Source organism: Chiloscyllium plagiosum, chromosome 1 (assembly GCF_004010195.1).
Source record: "Chiloscyllium plagiosum isolate BGI_BamShark_2017 chromosome 1, ASM401019v2, whole genome shotgun sequence".
NCBI classification, from domain to species: Eukaryota; Metazoa; Chordata; class Chondrichthyes; order Orectolobiformes; family Hemiscylliidae; genus Chiloscyllium; species Chiloscyllium plagiosum.
In genome coordinates, this window is record NC_057710.1 from 76,133,420 (window position 1) to 76,151,443 (window position 18,024).

Genomic DNA, 18,024 nt, shown 5'->3' on the forward strand with positions numbered 1-18,024 from the left:
TAAACATGAGCAAGGAAACCTCTCGGTAATTATCATCCACTGTCCACTCTTCGCTGATGAGTCAGTACTCCTCTATGTGAGCATCACTTGGAGGAAGCACAGAGGGTGGCAGGAGCAAACTCAAGTTCTGAGGAAGGTCACTCAACCTGAAACACTAACTCTAATTTCTCTCTGCAGATGCTGCCAGATCTGCTAGCAATTTCTGCTGATGTTTGTTTATTTTTCCTCATACCCTTTGTCTCTGTAGAGCATCTACTGCTCACCCTTTTTCTCCCTCCATTCTTCCCTGACTGTGAAGCATTTTACCAGCGGAGAGAAAAAACATCAATTTGCCTCCCACCTGCAGTTCATAAGACATCAAAATGTGCTGCCTCTGTGAGATGCTAACTTGTCCATACCAAAGAAGAGGAGAAAATCAGTCAAATAGATAGCAAATAAAAAGTTACTGAAAGGCTCATGGGTCTCTAAAACATAAGTTTATAACTATCAAAAACGTGAATGCCAGAGCCAATTAGGTGATTGCCAGATTGATTACCAAATATACTTAAGCACTAAAATCTGATGAAGTAAGCATGACTGGACTTAACCCTCCCTCTTTTGTTGCTGCATAAACCTGATTTTCTCTCCACTCTCTCTCTTGTTGGAACCAAACACACTAGACCCACCTTACCTGCTCCCTGATCATCCATAAGCGCTTGCCTTGCCCCCCTCAGCTTGACATTTTGCCCAGTTGGCACCCTGCTCCATCCAACTGGCATCCTATTACCTGGCACACTACTCACCTGGTATCCTATGCTTGGCATTCTTATCGCTTTTCCCAGCTGACACTCAACCCCACATGATATCCAAATATCCAACTTAATTTATAATCTTACTCTTTGTCAGCTAAATTTCAAAATACAGCAGTTGACCGCTTTGGAAAACAGGCCTTGTTTGCTTTCCTCTGATCATTCTAAGCTACAAAAGAACTGCGAATTGAAGTAGACTGTTGTATTTCAACCAGAAAGAGACCTGAGCAGAGCTGCCTTCTTTATTAAAAAAAAAAGCAAGTTTGCATGAGATTGCCACTGAGTGGAAAATATGGCCCAAAATGTGGACTTCACTTTATGACGGTGGCAAGTTAATCCCAAGCTGGTGACCTCTGCATTGGAAAGGTCAGGATTATCACCTGACACTTTCGTGTCACCATTGCTCTCTTTTTGCTTCTCCTTGCCGCCTCTTTTGCTTCAACTTCCAAGTAGATATGTTTCTCATTTCATGTCGTGGTCTTCCACCACTAAAGCATTTCATTCCACGCCTATAGCAAGAACAGATATTGCTTTGCTAGGAGCTGGTTTTAAGTTGTTTGACTTGTTTTTATTTTATTTTCATCATAAAACACTCAGAACCAGCTTTGATGAGGAGTTATCTATGAGAACCAGCTTTTCTCACCTGCAACTTGTTTTCCAAAAATAATTTTCTCAAAACTTAGCTGGGCATTGTTTTTAGAGTTTATAAGACTAAATAACTTCCTTAAGGGCAGTTAAGAGTCGACTATATTGCTATGGTTCTGGATACACATGTAGGCCAGTTCAGTTAAGGACAGCAGTTTTCCTTTCCTAAAGGAAATTAGAGAACCAACTGGCTTTTTAGAAAATTTGTCAAAGTTTTCACGGTCGTCATTAGGATTTGAATTCAGTAAAGATTTGGACTTAAAATTCCGTCATCTGCCGTAGTGGGATTCAAATACAAGCCCCTTAGATTGATTTCAATGGCAATACTACTATGCCACCACCTCCCTATAAGTCTCTATTACTCAATGCATGTGCCTTTGCTTATGCTGCAATTGTTAATTTATTCCTTGAATTGCTTTGGAGCTGAAGTTAGAATGTCTGGATCACAGGTTTACAAAAGTTTCAGATAGTGAATTATTTTTGCAGTTGTGCACAGTAGATTCCAGGGTCCTTGCCTCTCTTGCCTGTTGTGTTTGTTATTATTTATTTTCTTCCTCTTATAATTAACTTTCTCTTTCTGTCATGGAAATTTTACTTAAACTTGTAGGGGGAAGTGAGATGTATGATTTTCCTTCATTTTTTATACCTACTCTGAGAGAACTTTGCCCTTCCATATTTCCTTCTACACGCTATGTCAATTGCGCATTCCCTGCTATAAGTTCCTGCATGGCTCCACCAATTCCCACTACACAATCCCTCCAACAGTACATCTATCATATTGTTTCCAATCATGGTCCTCAAATGTTAAGTTCTTGTTCTGCTTTTACTAGAATAATAGGTAAAAAATGCTAACATTATAAAGAAATAAAGATATTTTATTTGTGTATGTTTATTATAACTGAACTTAGTATTAATCTAGATTACGTTCAAACCTTTAACTGTTTTGACTGGTCTATGTTACTGAATTTATTCTATGGTCGGTTGCAGAATAAGTGTGCAATAAGACTGTCAGTTCTTACATATAAGTAGATTTTTTTTCTTCATAGGTGACCGGTGATACTATTTATAATATATTAAGATTAGCAGAAGTAGAAATTGATAAAGACGAGCGACCAATCAGCCCTCATAAGATTAAGTCTACAGAGGTGAGATGAGCAAATTAAGATTTATATTTAATGTTTTATGTTGCTAAATTAAAGTAAGAAACCTTATAACCATTAGATGAGAACTACGTTCTTGGCTGCAGCTAAAGATTGTTTGTTCTACATACATTGTGCTGTGAAGGTATAAATTTATGCTGTAACGTTTTATTATCACTAATCAACTGAGCTGAAGTCCGTTTGTCAATTGTAACTACAGTATTTAATCTTTGATGGAAAGTGGCTAGCAGTGCATTTTCCATCTTCTTACAAGCAAGTTAGAGTAAACACATATCCTGACTCCATAAACTCTCAGGCCCATCTCTGACTCTCCAACGCCTGCCCAGGATGTTCAAGGCACAAGTCAGGAGTATGATGGAATACCTTGTACTTATCTGGGTGAATGCAGCTACATTTCACAAGAAACCCAACAAAATCCAGCATAAAGCAGTTGATTTGATCAGCACCTGATCCAGCACCTTAAATATTCACTTCCTGAACTACTAATGTGCCATGGCAGCACTGTGTACCACCTACAAGATGTACTACAGCAACTCACCCAAGGTTCCTCTAACAGCACCTTACAAAATTGTGAAGAATACCAAGCAGGAGGGCAAAGGTAAGAGGTACATGGGACCATCACCACCTGCAAGTTTCCTTACACCATCCTGAATTGGAATTGTATCATCACTGTCTCCAAATCAAAATCTTTGAAGTCCCTTTCTGACAGCACTGTGGAAGCACCTGGACGAGAAGGGCTACAGGGGCTACAGGGGTTCAAGATGTGACTCACCATCACCTTGACAAGGACAATTAGGAGTAGAAAACAAATGCTGGCCTTACCACCGACAATCACATTGCATCAAATAATAAAAAAAGTTTCTCTCCAAATGTTCCAGAATTACAAGACAGGTAGAAGCGATGGACCTCAATACAACTAAAGTAATGAAGTAGGTGGGCCAGCAAATAATCAAAAGTGATAGTATCTCAGTAGCAGTATGAATAGTTGCCCAGCATCTAGGCAGGCAATTCAGCAAATCCTGGCAAGTGGAGCAGATTTAATACATAGATCCCATGCTACTAGACAAACACAGGCGCAGGTGTGGGGGTGCAAATGAAATCATTAATAACACTAAAGCATTTTTATGGAGTCAGGACATGTGTTTACTCTAACTTGCTTGTAAGAAGATGGAAAATGCACTGCTAGCCACTTTCCATCAAAGATTAAATACAGTAGTTACAATTGACAAATGGTATAGTTAATCTGGAATTACAGGTTTAGTTTGGCAGATGGTGTATTTTGTTCCGTTGAAACATTCACATTCCTCCAGGAAACTCTGTTGAAGAGTCATCTAGGTTCAAAACATTAGCTCGCTCTCTGTTCACAGATGCTGCCTGACCCTCTGTGATTTCTTTGTTTTGTTTTCAGTACAGATTCCAGCATCTGCAGCAGTTTGCTTCAACATTGTGCCTAATTTTTACAGCATATGTTCCTACAGCACTGGTGGTGTCTGGTTTTTTTCTGCTAGATATGATTCTGTGGATAGTAAAATGTCAGGTATTGCTTTCAGAGCTGAAAATGTGTTGCTAGAAAAGTGCAGCAGGTCAGGCAGCATCCAAGGAGCAGGTGAATCGACGTTTCGGGCATAAGCCCTTCTTCAGGAATTGAAGAATTCCTGATTGAGAAGAATTCCTGATTGAGGATGCTATATCAACTTAACACTATTTGGTCTAATTTTGTGGACCAACCTCCTTCATCCCAAGAACGCATTAAGAATGCTATGCTTTTTTTTGATATTCAGAGCTGCTGCCTGAGGCAACATTTGAAAAGCATCCAGATAGGTATAATGAGTAGGAATGGTTTAAAAGAGATATGGGACAAATGTTTGCAAATGGTTCTAGATTAATGTAGAATATCTGGTCGGCATGGACTAGTTGGACCAAAGGGTTTGTTTCTATGCTGTACAATTCAATGGCTCTTTGACATTATGTTTCATTACTGGCATGTCCAATGAGTTGCGTTACCTCTAGTTTTCTTTCTAGCTGCAAAGGCCTTTAAGGTCCATGCGTAGCAGTGACTTCTGAAAACAGAAGTGATCAGTGTGTCAGAGCAAATTACTGCAGATCCTGGAATCTGCACTGGAAACAAAAATTACTGGAGATCATAGTGGGCCAGGCAACATCCATGCAGAGAAAGCAAGCTAACATTTTGAGTGTCGGTGACTCCTCATTAGAGCTGACATGAAATGTGGACAGGGCAGCCTTTTTGCAATAGTGGAAGAGGTAGGGATTTGAGTGCTGGGGAGAAAGCATATTGATAGTTCAGATTGATTGATTGGAATGTGAGAATGGCAGAACATTGTTTGTCTAACTGCCAGACTGGAAAGAACAGACAGTCCCAGTGGAGAGAGGGAGCAGGGGGAGGTGGAGGAGAACATAGTGACAAAGAATATAATAAGCAAAGTTAAAAGAAAGGGAAGGAATGGGTTCTATTCCATCTATACTCAATGTTTAGCTTGCTTTCTGTCCGTGGATGCTACCTCACAATGCCAGGGACCTGGGTTCGATTCCAGCCTCGGTCAACTATCTGAGTGGAGTTTGCATATTCTCCCTGCGTCTGCGTGGGTTTCCTCCAGGTGCTCTGGTTTCCTCCCACAATCCAAAGGTGTGCAGGTTAGGTGGATTGGCCATGCTAAATTGCCCATAATGTTCAAGGATGTGTAGGTTAAGTACATTAGTCAGGGTAAATGTAGAGTAATAGGCTAGGGGAATGGGTCTGGATGGGTTACTCTTCGGCGGATCAGTATGGACTTGTTAGGACAAATGACCTGTTTCCACACTGTAGGGATTCTATGATTAGCAGAGGCGTTGAATATAAGAGCACGGAGTTTGGGATGGAATTGTTAGTTAGACCATAGCTGTAACTCTCTTTTGTAGTTCTTGTCAGTACTCTACAGTGAGGATGATGATTATATAGGAGAGATCACAGAGAATATTCATCACGATGTAATCTGGGCTGGAGCATTTCAGCTATGAACAGAAACTAGATAATCTAGAATTATTTTCCTTAGACCAGAGAAGACTCAGTGGGGACCTGGTTGAGATGTATAAAATTTATAAGGGGCATAGATAGGATAGGTAGGAAGAAACCTGTACATTAGCACAGGGATCAATAACCAGAAGGCGTATATTTAAAGAGATGGAAGTTTAGGGGAAGTTAAGAATTTTTTTCATCTTGATGGTGATGGGCATTTGAACTCACTGCTTGAAAGAGTGGTTAAAGGTACCATCATAACATTTTAAAATGTATTTAGATGAGCACTTGGAAAGCCATAATATACAGGGGTTTGGGCCAAATGCTGGAAAATGGAATTAGGTTGTGTAGGTGCTTGCATGAACATGTGGGTCAAAGGGTCTTTTTCCATGTTGTAGTAATCTATGACCCCTCCCCTAAATAGGATCCTTTAAGTATTGGGGTTCCCTTGACAGATGGCAGTTTCCTCCCCTGCCATCCTTTCACTAAGGGCTTATACCAGGGATTCCCTCTCTTTAACAATCCCCAGCCTAAGGGAGTGTCACATGATCACTTAGCAACTGGCTGTTTGTGCTTTTGAGTATGTCCTTGAAGTTTCAAACATGTTCCATGTCGCTGTTGAGTGCCCTGAATCCACAACCGATCTTTACTCTATGGCTGAAATACAACTTTGGAACTGCATGGTACCTCGTGTCGTAATGTGGAATAATCAGTTTTTAAAAAATTGAGTTGGCATGTGGAGAAATCCCAAATAAACATTTCAGTGGCATACTTCAATCATTAATGATCCAATAATTCCTTTACGAATCAGGTTGATGGAAATATCTTGGAAGGATTCAGTAATGACAGACAAACTTGATTCACAAATTAAAATGTTGTACATTAAACTTAGTTATGAACTAAAAACTGAAAAATTAAACTAGCGTTTTTTTTGGGCTTTATTCCTCATGAAGAATTGTGACTCTGCAGAGTTATGCGTATGTGCCAACATTTAGCCCAGCGCATCATTGTGCATGATTGCCTTTCTTTTGTCAAGCATGGAACCAGTGTACTTCGCTAGGCTTCAATTCTGGTTTCCTCTCTTGACAGTCCTCTAGAGTCTCTTTGCAGGTGGAGGTGTGTCAGGTTAGAAATCTGTGCATTGTCCAAAACTGGGTGAGCATGTGTTAAAGGAGTTAAAAATTTTGAGTTTTTAGTGCCCTCTGGTGAAATTACATGGGAAGATGAATTTCACTGAATAACTACATCGCATCTGAACATGTCATGATAATTGCCTTATATACCATTTTCCTGAGCAAAACTGCATCTTTATTTCTGCCAACTCTCCACCCTTAAGATCTTAAAAATCCACCATATAAATGAGGTCTTATGGTCATATAGGTCAGACAAGGTTAGGATGACCTTTTTTTTAAAATAGTTTCTCTGTTGTTCTTATTTGATGCGAAATCAGAATCTATCATAAAAGTCAAAGAAAATTCAAAGACTAGTTCAAAGGCTCAATACTTTCACGTAACAGTTTTCCACCCCTTAATTATTATTTAACAGATTCTCAGTTTTTGTGTTGTACAGCAAGCAAGAAAATTCAAGAAATTAAAATTTCTCAGTAGTGTGAATTAAGTTTTGCAATGTTTATTATTATAATTATTACTATTATTGTTACGTCATTTTGCACAGCCTTGTGGACAATCATTTTTTAAAAATTTAAGTTGACATGCGGAGAAATACCAAATAAACATTTCAGTGGCATACTTCAATCATTAATGATCCAATAATACCTTTACGAATCAGGGTGATGGAAATATCTTGGAAGGATTCAGTAATGACCGATAAACTTGATTGACAAATTAAAGTGTTGCACATTTAAACTTAGTTTAATTTTTCAGTTTTTAGTTTATAACTAGCATTTTTTGGGCTTTATTCCTCATGAAGAAGAATTGTGCCTCTGCAGAATTCGGCCCTTTCAGAGGGTAAAAATGCCTTGAGTGTAGCCATTAGTGTAATAATAGTAAATTGCATGCTGGAACTTATGCAAGATTTCCATTAGGACTTTACAATTCAGTAATTGAAAATATTACGTTGAGGAACTGTGACTTTTGTAGATTGATACCTAATTATTTGCGTATTTTTAACAAAAGAAGGTACTGTCATAGCTTTTTATTTTGCACTTATCAGAACAGAATTGCAAGAATACCAAATCTCAAAGGGAGGAACAACTTGTACTGCATGAGATGAGGGTGATGATTGGTTGGAGGTGGTAGAGGCATTGCCATGGAGAATGAACCAAGGAACAGTTAACTGACAAGATTTTCTTTAAATTCAAACCAGGCAAGTTTACTCATTTGGTCAAGGCACTGCACTTGAAATGCACTAGGGAATGGCCATCCCCTGCATGTGAGCATGTGTTGCTCTGGCACACATTACTGAGTCATGCTGTGAGCTTAACTAATCCTAATTTTATTTAATGTAATTCTTAACACAGTTGTTAATCAAATATTGTTCAAATTGTTGAATCACGTCAATACTAGACATTGCATTATGAATTTTTCAAGCATGGGCTGGTTGGATAAGGTTAGTACTCTGCCTGTTGTAAACAACTAAAGGTTTGACATTTTGTAATAACTGGTAAATCGTATGATTTACACAACCAGCATAAAACTAGCACTGCAGTTATGTACACATTACTGATCCATGTTGAAGGGAGAGAATATCTTTGGCTTAACAGCCACTTTCTATTAGTAAATAATGGTGCTCACATCATCACTGCATAGTAGTAGCATGAAGCGACAAGCTTCATCTGCATTTCAAATACTTTGAGGCTCCTTACTCTTCCAGGGTTATCCTGAGGTAGACTGAGAACATATCAAGACCAAAATAGGTGGAATTGGGTCCTTTCCTGAGTTTGTGTGACGTTATATAAAGCATTGACCTGAATGGGGATGGCTACTATCCCATTGGATAGCTTTGATGTGCCCTATTCTGCCATCAAATTTGCACTGAGCAGGTAACCTAGATCCTATTTACAAGGTTGCTGATAAGGCCAATCGTGAATCGTATGGAACTGTCAAATCCTATCCTGGATATTGATCAGTGAAGGTACACCTGTGGGTGCTTTCCTTTGCAAACAGAGACATGTCCATGCATTATGCTTTTTCTCAGCCATATGAAAGATTGGGGTACAGCCGTTCAGTGTGTGTTCCCCATAGCGATGCATTGACCAAAAGCGATCAATTTGTCAACCAATCAGCAAATGCATTCTTCACATGTGTTATTAATTTTAGTTCCTTTGAAATTTGATATTCTTGAAATTCTTTTCTGATGAGTGCAAGATTAAACCTTTAACAGTTTGTTTCTTCTAGAATTCTGAATTATTTAGGAATAGGATAGTATAGTGAAGTTTAGAAAATTTACATGTCGTATAGTTTAAGCACCATTCTCGAAGGTTTTGAAAAAGGTCCAGAACTGTTAATTCACTTGCTTTTTGTTTATATTGACAGAACTTTGGAAAAAATTGTTTGATATAAAATTAATGTTTGAGGGAACGATTCAGGATTGCTGCAGACTAGGCCTCTCTCTTTACCTTGTCACTTCCATCTTCCTCCATTGCTTTTTTTCCTCTAGTAAAGATTTATAAACTGAACACGTTAGCAGAGTAAAGGCTCAAGACTATTTTGACATCTTTAAAAGATTATTTTACTATTAAATTCGATGTTACAACCATTTGACCAAATATGACCCCTCTCTTTAAAATAGATTAAGTAAGTATTGTTAATATAGATCTTCAGGGCTGTAGACTCATTTGGCCAGCTGAAAATGCCCAGAATCACATTTACTTAACTATTGACTTAATTGTTATGTTTGAATTCAATGTTTTACATTAAAGAGCAATTCTCAGAATGAGCTAACTACCTGGGCAGACAGTCCAGCTCTGATCTGCCATGCTAATCTTACGAAAAGAGCAGAATTTGTTTTGTGTTTTAAATACACAATCGTGATTTGGAGAAATTTTGCTTTTCATTACATCAGATGTTCACATTCACATGTGGTAACTTCAGATATCCGAGATGTTTTATTCAATGTTGCAAAACAATTTTCTGCCACTTAATATCACCAGTATAATTTGTGAATGCAAGCAATTTTAATGATTCAACATACCAGAGAAGCTGAAGTATAATTTGTTATATGAACGGTTACCTTTGCCCAAAATATTTTCATTATAAACAAATGTTGACACAAATAATAGCTCCTGGTGTCTTTTTCTCTCATGATCAGGCGATTACAACTCTCGAATATTTGAAAATCAGGTATAACCTTAAAACTGTGCTTTTCTCTAAAATTTAGGCATTTTCTTTCTGAATGTTAATGCTTCATGTATGTAAAATAATTGTTTATAAAATGTTTGCTTTTAAGCTTTTATTTAAATGTTTTCCTAGGTGCTGCACAACAGCTTTGATGACATTGTTCCAAGAGTGTTGAAAAAACACAAAAAGGAGAAAAGAGAGGAGGAAGTGAAAAAATCTTATTCCAAGGGGACAAAGTAATTAAAAGATGTCATGTTGTTACCCTTTATTAATATATAAGATGTTTATTTTCATACTGAAATTCTGTAAATCATTTCATTGACATGCATTTTGCGTATGATATACTTATCTTGAATTGTATGTTTTAAATGAAAGTCTTGACTTTAAATATGACTACTCCCTTTTTTATTTATTAATTGATGAAGTAGTGTATGTTGTGTACAGTTCAGGATGAAAATATAGCATCATCTTAATGAGGGGATTGCTTATAATCTTGGACCAGTTGTATAGCAATTGAGAAAAGATTGTGTTTTTTTGCTTTAGGAAAAAATAGTTTGTGGCTTTATTTGTCAATTTTTAACATGTTCCTTCACTATATTTTCACTCTCTAGTGGATAGCCTCTGATTATGATGTAAGGTTTAATATTATAGGCTGGAATTTGAGGAAAATATCACCAAAATGTTTGTGAATTTGGGCACCTATCCTGTACTCTCCTCTACTGAGGTTAGCCTCCTATGGAACTATCTGATTATTGTTTACATAAATTTTCTTGGGCAATAAGATCATTATTAAACAATACTGCAATCAATACCCACACTACTGGTCAACTTTAGATCTCTGTATGCAAAATAAATTTGTGCGAATATGGGAAATCTAATGCATTACCACTAGTTGACATTAACTGTTTTATGCATTAAGTATTCTGAATGAATTTTGAAGAAGTTTGTTGTTGGCTGACCTGAAAGTTGTAAGCTTTAAAGATATATTTGAAACTGAGTTAGCGTTTATATATTCAGAATGACTAACTTGTGCTACGAGAACACTGCTCTGGCACCTCTAACCAATAGATTTTGTACTTGGCAGTGCAGCTTTTATCATATTAGAACCTGTTCTAGTACCAAATGCCCTTGATATTTAGAAACTCCAAACTGCATTGATATGGATCTGGAGTCGCATGTTCACCAGGTAAGGACAGCCTTCCCTCAAGGAGATCAGTGAACCCAAAAAGATTCGTAACACCGCAATCCTTCCTGAGGGAAGGTCTGTTCGTTCATGAGTGGTAAATTGTGTCGTCAAGCAAGGGTGTTGATTCCCAAAACAATTGGTAGCAATACAGTTGGAGACTTGACAACTCTAAATGGTCAGCCTTTACCAGCTTTGGTGGTTAAGTGTTGGTCATGAATCGTTTCCAGGTCTGTGGGTATGTCTGTTGAAAAAGTGAAAGCAGTGACCTTGTGATATTATTGCTAGTCAATCTGGAAACTCGGGTAATATTCTGGGTATCTTAGTTTGAATCTTGCTTTTGGCAGATAGTGAAATTTGAATTCAATAAAGTTTTGCAATTAAGGGTCTGATGTTAAACATGAAACTGTAGTTGATTCTCTGGAAAATCGTTTTGGGTTCACTAATCTCCTTCAGGGAAGGCTGTTTTTAGCTGGTGAACATGTGACTCCAGATTCATAGCAATGCATAAATCAGGGATGGATAATAATTGCTTTCCTGGCCAGTGGAGCCCACATCCAATGAATGAACAAAACAATCAGCATCATAATTAGAGTCAAAGAGTCATCCAGCATGGAAACAGACCCTTCGCTCAAACCAGTCCATTTCGAACATAATCTCAAAATAGTCCAACCTACCTGCTCCCTGTGCATATCCTAAAAATATTTTCTATTCGTGTACTTATCCAAGTGTCGTTTAAATGTTGAAACTACACCTGCATCCATCAATTCTTCGGGAAAGCCATTCCACATGAGAACCACCCTCAGCGTAAAAGGTTTGCCCCTCATGTCTTTTTTAAGTCTCTGTCTCACCTTAAAAATGGGCCCCCTAGTCTTGAAATCCCACATTCTAGGGAAAAGACACCTGCTATTAACCCTATCTATACCCTATATGACTCTTGAGGAAAATATATCTATTATACTTGCAAGTGAAATAACATTAAAATCAGAGATATGAAATACTTTCCAAAGCTTTTCTTTTAAATAAAGAGCAACAGGCATATAACAGATTTCATATCTATTTTGTTTTAGAAATTATATGTTCCAATTTTGGAAATTACTTTTGTTTTAAAATTGCCTGAAGGCTCTGAGATATTTTTTAGATTAGATTACAAATCTAATCTAAAGTATTTCATATCTCTGATTTTAATGGTATTTCACTTGCAAGTATAATAGATATATTTTCCTCAAGAGTCATATAGGGTATAGATAGGGTTAATAGCAGGTGTCTTTTCCCTAGAATGTTGGCAATTTTGGAAATTACTTTTGTTTTAAAATTGCCTGAAGGCTCTGAGATATTTGTATCATCGATAGTCACAGGTGAGGTGCCGGAAGACTGGAGGTTGGCTAACATGTTGCCACTTTTAAGAAAGGTGATAAGGGCAAGCCAGGGAACTTAGACTTGTGAGCCTGACGTCAGTGGTGGGCAAGTTGTTGGAGGGAATCCTGAGGGACAGGACGTACATGTATTTGGAAAGGCAAGGACTGATTAGGGATAGTCAACATGGCTTTGTGTGTTTTGAAGAAGTAACAAAGAGGATTGATGAGGGCAGAGAGGTAGATGTGATCTATATGAACGTCAGTAAGGCATTCAACAAGGTTCCCCATGGGAGACTGGTTCGCAAGGTTAGATCTCACGGAATAGAGGGAGAACTAGCCATTTGGATACAGAACTGGCTCAAAAGTAGAAGACAGAGGGTGGTGGTGGAGGGTTGTTTTTCAGACTGGAGGCTTGTGACTAGTGGAGTGGCACAAGAATTGGTGATGGGTCCACTACTTTTCGTCATTTCTATAAATGATTTGGATGCGAGCATAAGAAGTACAGTTAGTAAGTTTGCAGGTGACACCAAAATTGGAGGTGTAGTGGACATCGAAGAAGGTTACCTCAGATTACAACGGGATCTTGATCAGATGGGTCAATGGGTTGAGGAGTGGCAGATAGACTTTAATTTAAATAAATGCGAAGTGCTGCATTTTAGGAAAGCAAACTTTAGCAGGACTTATACACTTAATGGTAAGGTCGTAGGGAGTATTACTGAAGAAAGAGACCTTGGAGTGCATGCTCATAGTTCCTTATAAAGTGGAGTCGCAGGTAGATAGGATAGTGCTGAAGGCATTTGGTATGCATTCCTTTATTGGTCAGAGTATTGAGTACAGGACATTGGTTTGGCATTTTTTTGGAATATTGCGTGCAATTCTGGTTCTAAGGAGTTTTGCTGAACAAAGAGACCTTGGAGTGCAGGTTCATAACTCCTTGAAAGTGGAGTCGCAGGTAGATAGGATTGTGAAGAAGGCATTTGGTATGCTTTCCTTTATTGGTCAGAGTATTGAGTACTAGAGTTGGGAGGTCATGTTGCGGCTGTACAGGACATTGGTTAGGCCACGGTTGGAATATAGCATGCAATTCTGGTCTCCTTCCTATCTCAAAGATGTTGTGAAACTTGAAAGGGTTCAAAAAAGATTTACAAGGATGTTTCTAGGGTTGGAAGATTTGAGCTATAATGAGAGGCTAAACAGGCTGGGGCTGTTTTCCCTGGAGCGTCGGAAGCTGAGGGGCGACCTTTATCGAGGTGTAAAAAAAATTGAGGGGCATGGATAGGATAAATAGACAAAGTCTTTTTCCTAGGATAGGGGAGTCCAGAACTAGAGGGCATAGGTTTAGGGTGAGAGAGGAAAGATATAAAAGAGACCTACGGGCAACTTTTCCACACAGAGGGTGGTACGTGTATGAAATGAGCTGCCAGAGGAAGCGGTGGAGGCTGGTACAATTGCAACATTTAGGAGGCATTTGGATGGGTATATGAATAGTAAGGGCTTGGAGGGATATAGGCCGGGTGCTGACAGGTGGGACTAGATTGGGTTGGGATATCTGGTCGGCATGGATGGGTTGGACCAAAGGGTCTGATTCCATGCTGTACATCTCTATGACTCTTTTATTAAATTCGAACTCGGATATTTTGACTACTTGGAACATGGAAAATATTTTTCTAATTGTGGCATTCCAATGTTTCATCAAACTGAACCAGTAATGCATTAATATTGTAATAATTTTCTATTTCAAAAGTGGAGACTGAATTAATAAGCTTGTGTATATGTTGTAAAGTAGAAATATAATGTCATAATAAAGTTTTAAATTACAGAGAGCTAAATTTGAATTTTTAAAATCTATTCTTACATAGGATGTTTGTGTTGCTGAAAGGCAAGCATTTGTTGTACTACCCTAGTTACCTTTAGGCTGAGTGACTTGCTGGCCTATTTCAGAGGGCAGAAAAGAGTCTCACTTTCAAATCTGTGGTTCTGGAGTCATGTGTAGGCCAGACCAGCTAGGGCTAAGGACATTTTCCTTGAAGGACGTGTATGAACCAGATGCAATTTTACAATGATAGCTTCATGGTACCTTTACTAAGATGAGCTTTCCATTCCAGATTTCTACTTAATTTGAATTTAAACTCGTGTCCCTGAGGCATTAGTCTAGACCTCTCAATTAAGCTGCTATCTTCCCATGTCTGTATCAAAAATCTCAATACTTAGGTTGGCAATCAGATTTGATAGTGATGTCTAAGATTACCGTTGGGAGTTTTAGATTCTATGTGCCACCTCATTGAAATAGAAGCTCATTTCACTAATACAAGCAAGACTAAATTAACACCAGAAAGAAGACCAGTTTCTACTTCAGCTTGTGAATATTTTTAAGGCAGTGATCAGTAGATTATTGATTAACGTGGGAATCGACAGTTATCTGAGGTAAGTAGGGATGTGGAGTTGAGACCACTATCAGATCTACTGTCGTGGAGTAGGCTAGAGTGCCGAAATGGCCTGCTTTGGCTCCTAATTTGTGTGTCTGAATTTGTGTAATAAAACTTAAAAACAACAGATGAGTTGGTAACTGTTGATCAGATACATATATCTTTACAAGCTGGGAACAAGAGAATTATTTATTTAAAAACTGGATCCTGGGTCTATAACTAAGGAAAGAACTGACACTAAATTAATATGAATCATTGATTAGACTGCAGGTAGAATATTGGGTGTCTAGTCATTTGCTTCTCTAAATGATGAAGGCAAACCAGTATCAACGAAATTTATATCATCTCATGTAAGCTGGTGTTGTTTAAAACAATGGATATTAAAGAAATAATTTTTATTACTGATTTTTTTTTGTTTCAGAAATTTCAGTTTGCTTTCCTTTGGGGAAGAAGCAGAAGAGGAAGAGGAGGAAGTAAACCGAGTTAGCCAGGTGATAATCTGTTTTATAAATTTAGTTATTAAAAAAAATTCATTTTTGTTGCTGAGTTAAACCATTTGGAGTGAAAGTGAGGTCGCTATGTCTCAGACAGTATGACGGCATATTTTCTTGGTGGTTTGCATTGTCACTTATCAACCTTGTTATTTCAAACAATAACTTTATTGATATTGATTAGGAAGATGTAGTGCCTTTTTGTTACAGTTTCTAAGTGGTCAGTCCCTTATTGATGACCGTAGATTTTGTTTACTCTTGAGGGAGTCCAGAAGTAAGGAATATTGTTTTAAAATTAGTCGCTCTTTTCGAAGAGATGAGAGAAAAACGTTTTTATATTCAGAAGTATGTGAGACTTAGGAGCTTTCATGGAGATGGGGTGATCGAATAATTTTGAGGTGAAGGTATATTCTTGTTCGGCAACGGAATTGAAGGGGTAGGTAAAAATGTGAAATTTGGAGCACAAATAAATCAGGCATGATCTTACTGGATAGTGGAGCATACATGAAGAGCCAAATTGTCTGCTTCTGTTCCTAATTCAATTTATTGTATGTTTGTTCAACAACATATTTTGTGGCTGTAAGAACAGGTCAAAGGCTAGCAATTGTGCATTTAATTTTGCTCTTGTTTCACCAATGTTTGTTCACCATCAGTGAAGCACAAGCCAGGAATGTGCTGGATATTCTGCATTTCCTTGGATAAGTGCAACTCCAACTTAACTGGACAGCACCCAGGACAAAGCATCCTGCTTCTTTGGGACCCCCATGTGCACTCCCATTGCCACCAACAGAAATGACAGCAATTTGTATCAAGGCTTCTCTGGTAGCACCTTCCAACCTTGCGACCTTTATCACCAAGAAATACAAATGCAGCAGATGCATGAGAATGCTACCATCTGCAAATTTTCTTCCAAGCTACACATCTTGATGTTTATTTTAATCAGTATTGAACACTTCTGTATTTTCTTTAGAAATTATAAAATTTCTGTTTTCTGTTTCAGAGCATGAAAGGAAAAAGCAAAAGTAGTCATGATTTGTTAAAGGATGACCCCCGGCTGAGCTCTGTTCCAGTTGTTGAAAGGTGAGCCCTGAAGTCTAGTGATTCTTAATTTCTTGAAGGTTTGATTAGTGAATTCAATAGTCGGGTTAGATGTTGAGGTTTTTGGACCAGAATGGTCTTGGATGTAACCACTTGGTCTGTTATTTAGCTTATTTCTTTCAAATGGCAAATTGGAGTTACAGTACTCGTCACTAGATAGAGAAATTTTACAGAATAAGTGTCAGATTTCATTAGACTTTGGTGACTTTCTTGAATAATCTGACAACACTCTTGTCTAAATTTAAGCATAAACAAAGGTCATTTGATGTACCAGTGGATGAACTAGATTCAAATGTTGGTGACTTCATTGGACTTCTGAAAATGATTGTTGCTGCAGTTATCTTGCATCTAATTATTTGCTTCTAAAAATTGCTTCTCGGTGTGCAAATTGAAATATATAAATTATGAGCAAGACTAGGTCATTCGGTCCTTCTAGCCTACTTCACTCTTCAACAAGATCATGGCTGATGTGACTGTAGCCTCAACTCAGCTAAATGTGTGATCTGCTTGTATTGCTTCCAAGATAAAGCTCTTCACTGTGCCTTGGTACACGTGACAATAAATTAAATTAAATTCAACTCTATATTCCTGCCTATTCTCAATAACAATTGATTCCCTTGCTAGTCAAGGATCCACCTCTGCCTTAAAAACATATATAATGACTGCATCCTCGGTTTTCTGGGAACACATTTCCAAAGACCAATAAAGTCTCTTCATCTCAGTCCCTAATGAATGACAACTAACTTTGAAATTGTGTGCCCCTAGTTCTAGTCTGCCCTACAAGGGCAAGCATGCATCTTCTGAAGTTTCCTCAGTATCTTGTATGTCTCAGTAAGATCACTTCTCATTTTTCTCGACACCAATGGAAAGAGGCCCAGCCTGTCCAATCTTTTTCATAAGCCCCCATCTCAGATATCAGTTGAGTGAATTTTCTCTGGACTGTCTAATGTTTTTACACCTTTATTCAATAGGAGACCAAATCTGTACACTATACTCTAGATGTGGCCTCACCAATGCTCTGTACCACTGCAGCACAATATCTGCTTCTGTATTTGATTCCTTTTGCAGTACATGAAAACATCCCATTTATCTTCCTAACCACTTATAATGTCTGCATATTAAGACCATAAGACCATAAGACATAGGAGTGGAAGTAAGGCCATTCGGCCCATCGAGTCCACTCCGCCATTCAATCATGGCTGATGCGCATTTCAGCTCCACTTACCAGCGTTCTCCCCGTAGCCCTTAATTCCTCTAGACAACAAGAATCTATCAATCTCGGCCTTCAACTGGACTTCATTGAGTTGTAGAAATGAGTTGAGTTGCTATAAATGTGTTTTGCTTATTGCTGATGTCTTTTCGAAGTGGATTGAAGCCTACCCTCCTCCTAACGCTACTGCTGAGACTGTGGTGAAGATTTTGTTTAAGGAAATAATTCCCTGCTTCAGTATACCTGCGTGCATTAGCTCGGACAATGGACCACACTTTGTAGGTAATATTAACGGAGAACTCTGTTCCCAGCTTTGTATTTGTCAGCAACTGCATGGTGCTTATCATCCTCAGG

At 38.2% G+C, this 18,024-nt stretch overlaps 1 protein-coding gene across 2 annotated transcripts in view; it reads left to right on the forward strand.

Moving 5' to 3' along the window:
- Positions 1 to 18,024, forward strand: part of cwc27 (CWC27 spliceosome associated cyclophilin) — a 273,662-nt gene that overhangs the window by 36,025 nt on the left and 219,613 nt on the right. For both annotated transcript variants that reach the window (XM_043689551.1, XM_043689542.1), the window contains exons 5-8: positions 2,480 to 2,578; positions 10,037 to 10,140; positions 15,293 to 15,362; positions 16,363 to 16,442. In XM_043689551.1, coding sequence (XP_043545486.1) covers positions 2,480 to 2,578; positions 10,037 to 10,140; positions 15,293 to 15,362; positions 16,363 to 16,442 — 353 coding nt within the window. The remainder of the gene's footprint in view (positions 1 to 2,479; positions 2,579 to 10,036; positions 10,141 to 15,292; positions 15,363 to 16,362; positions 16,443 to 18,024) is intronic.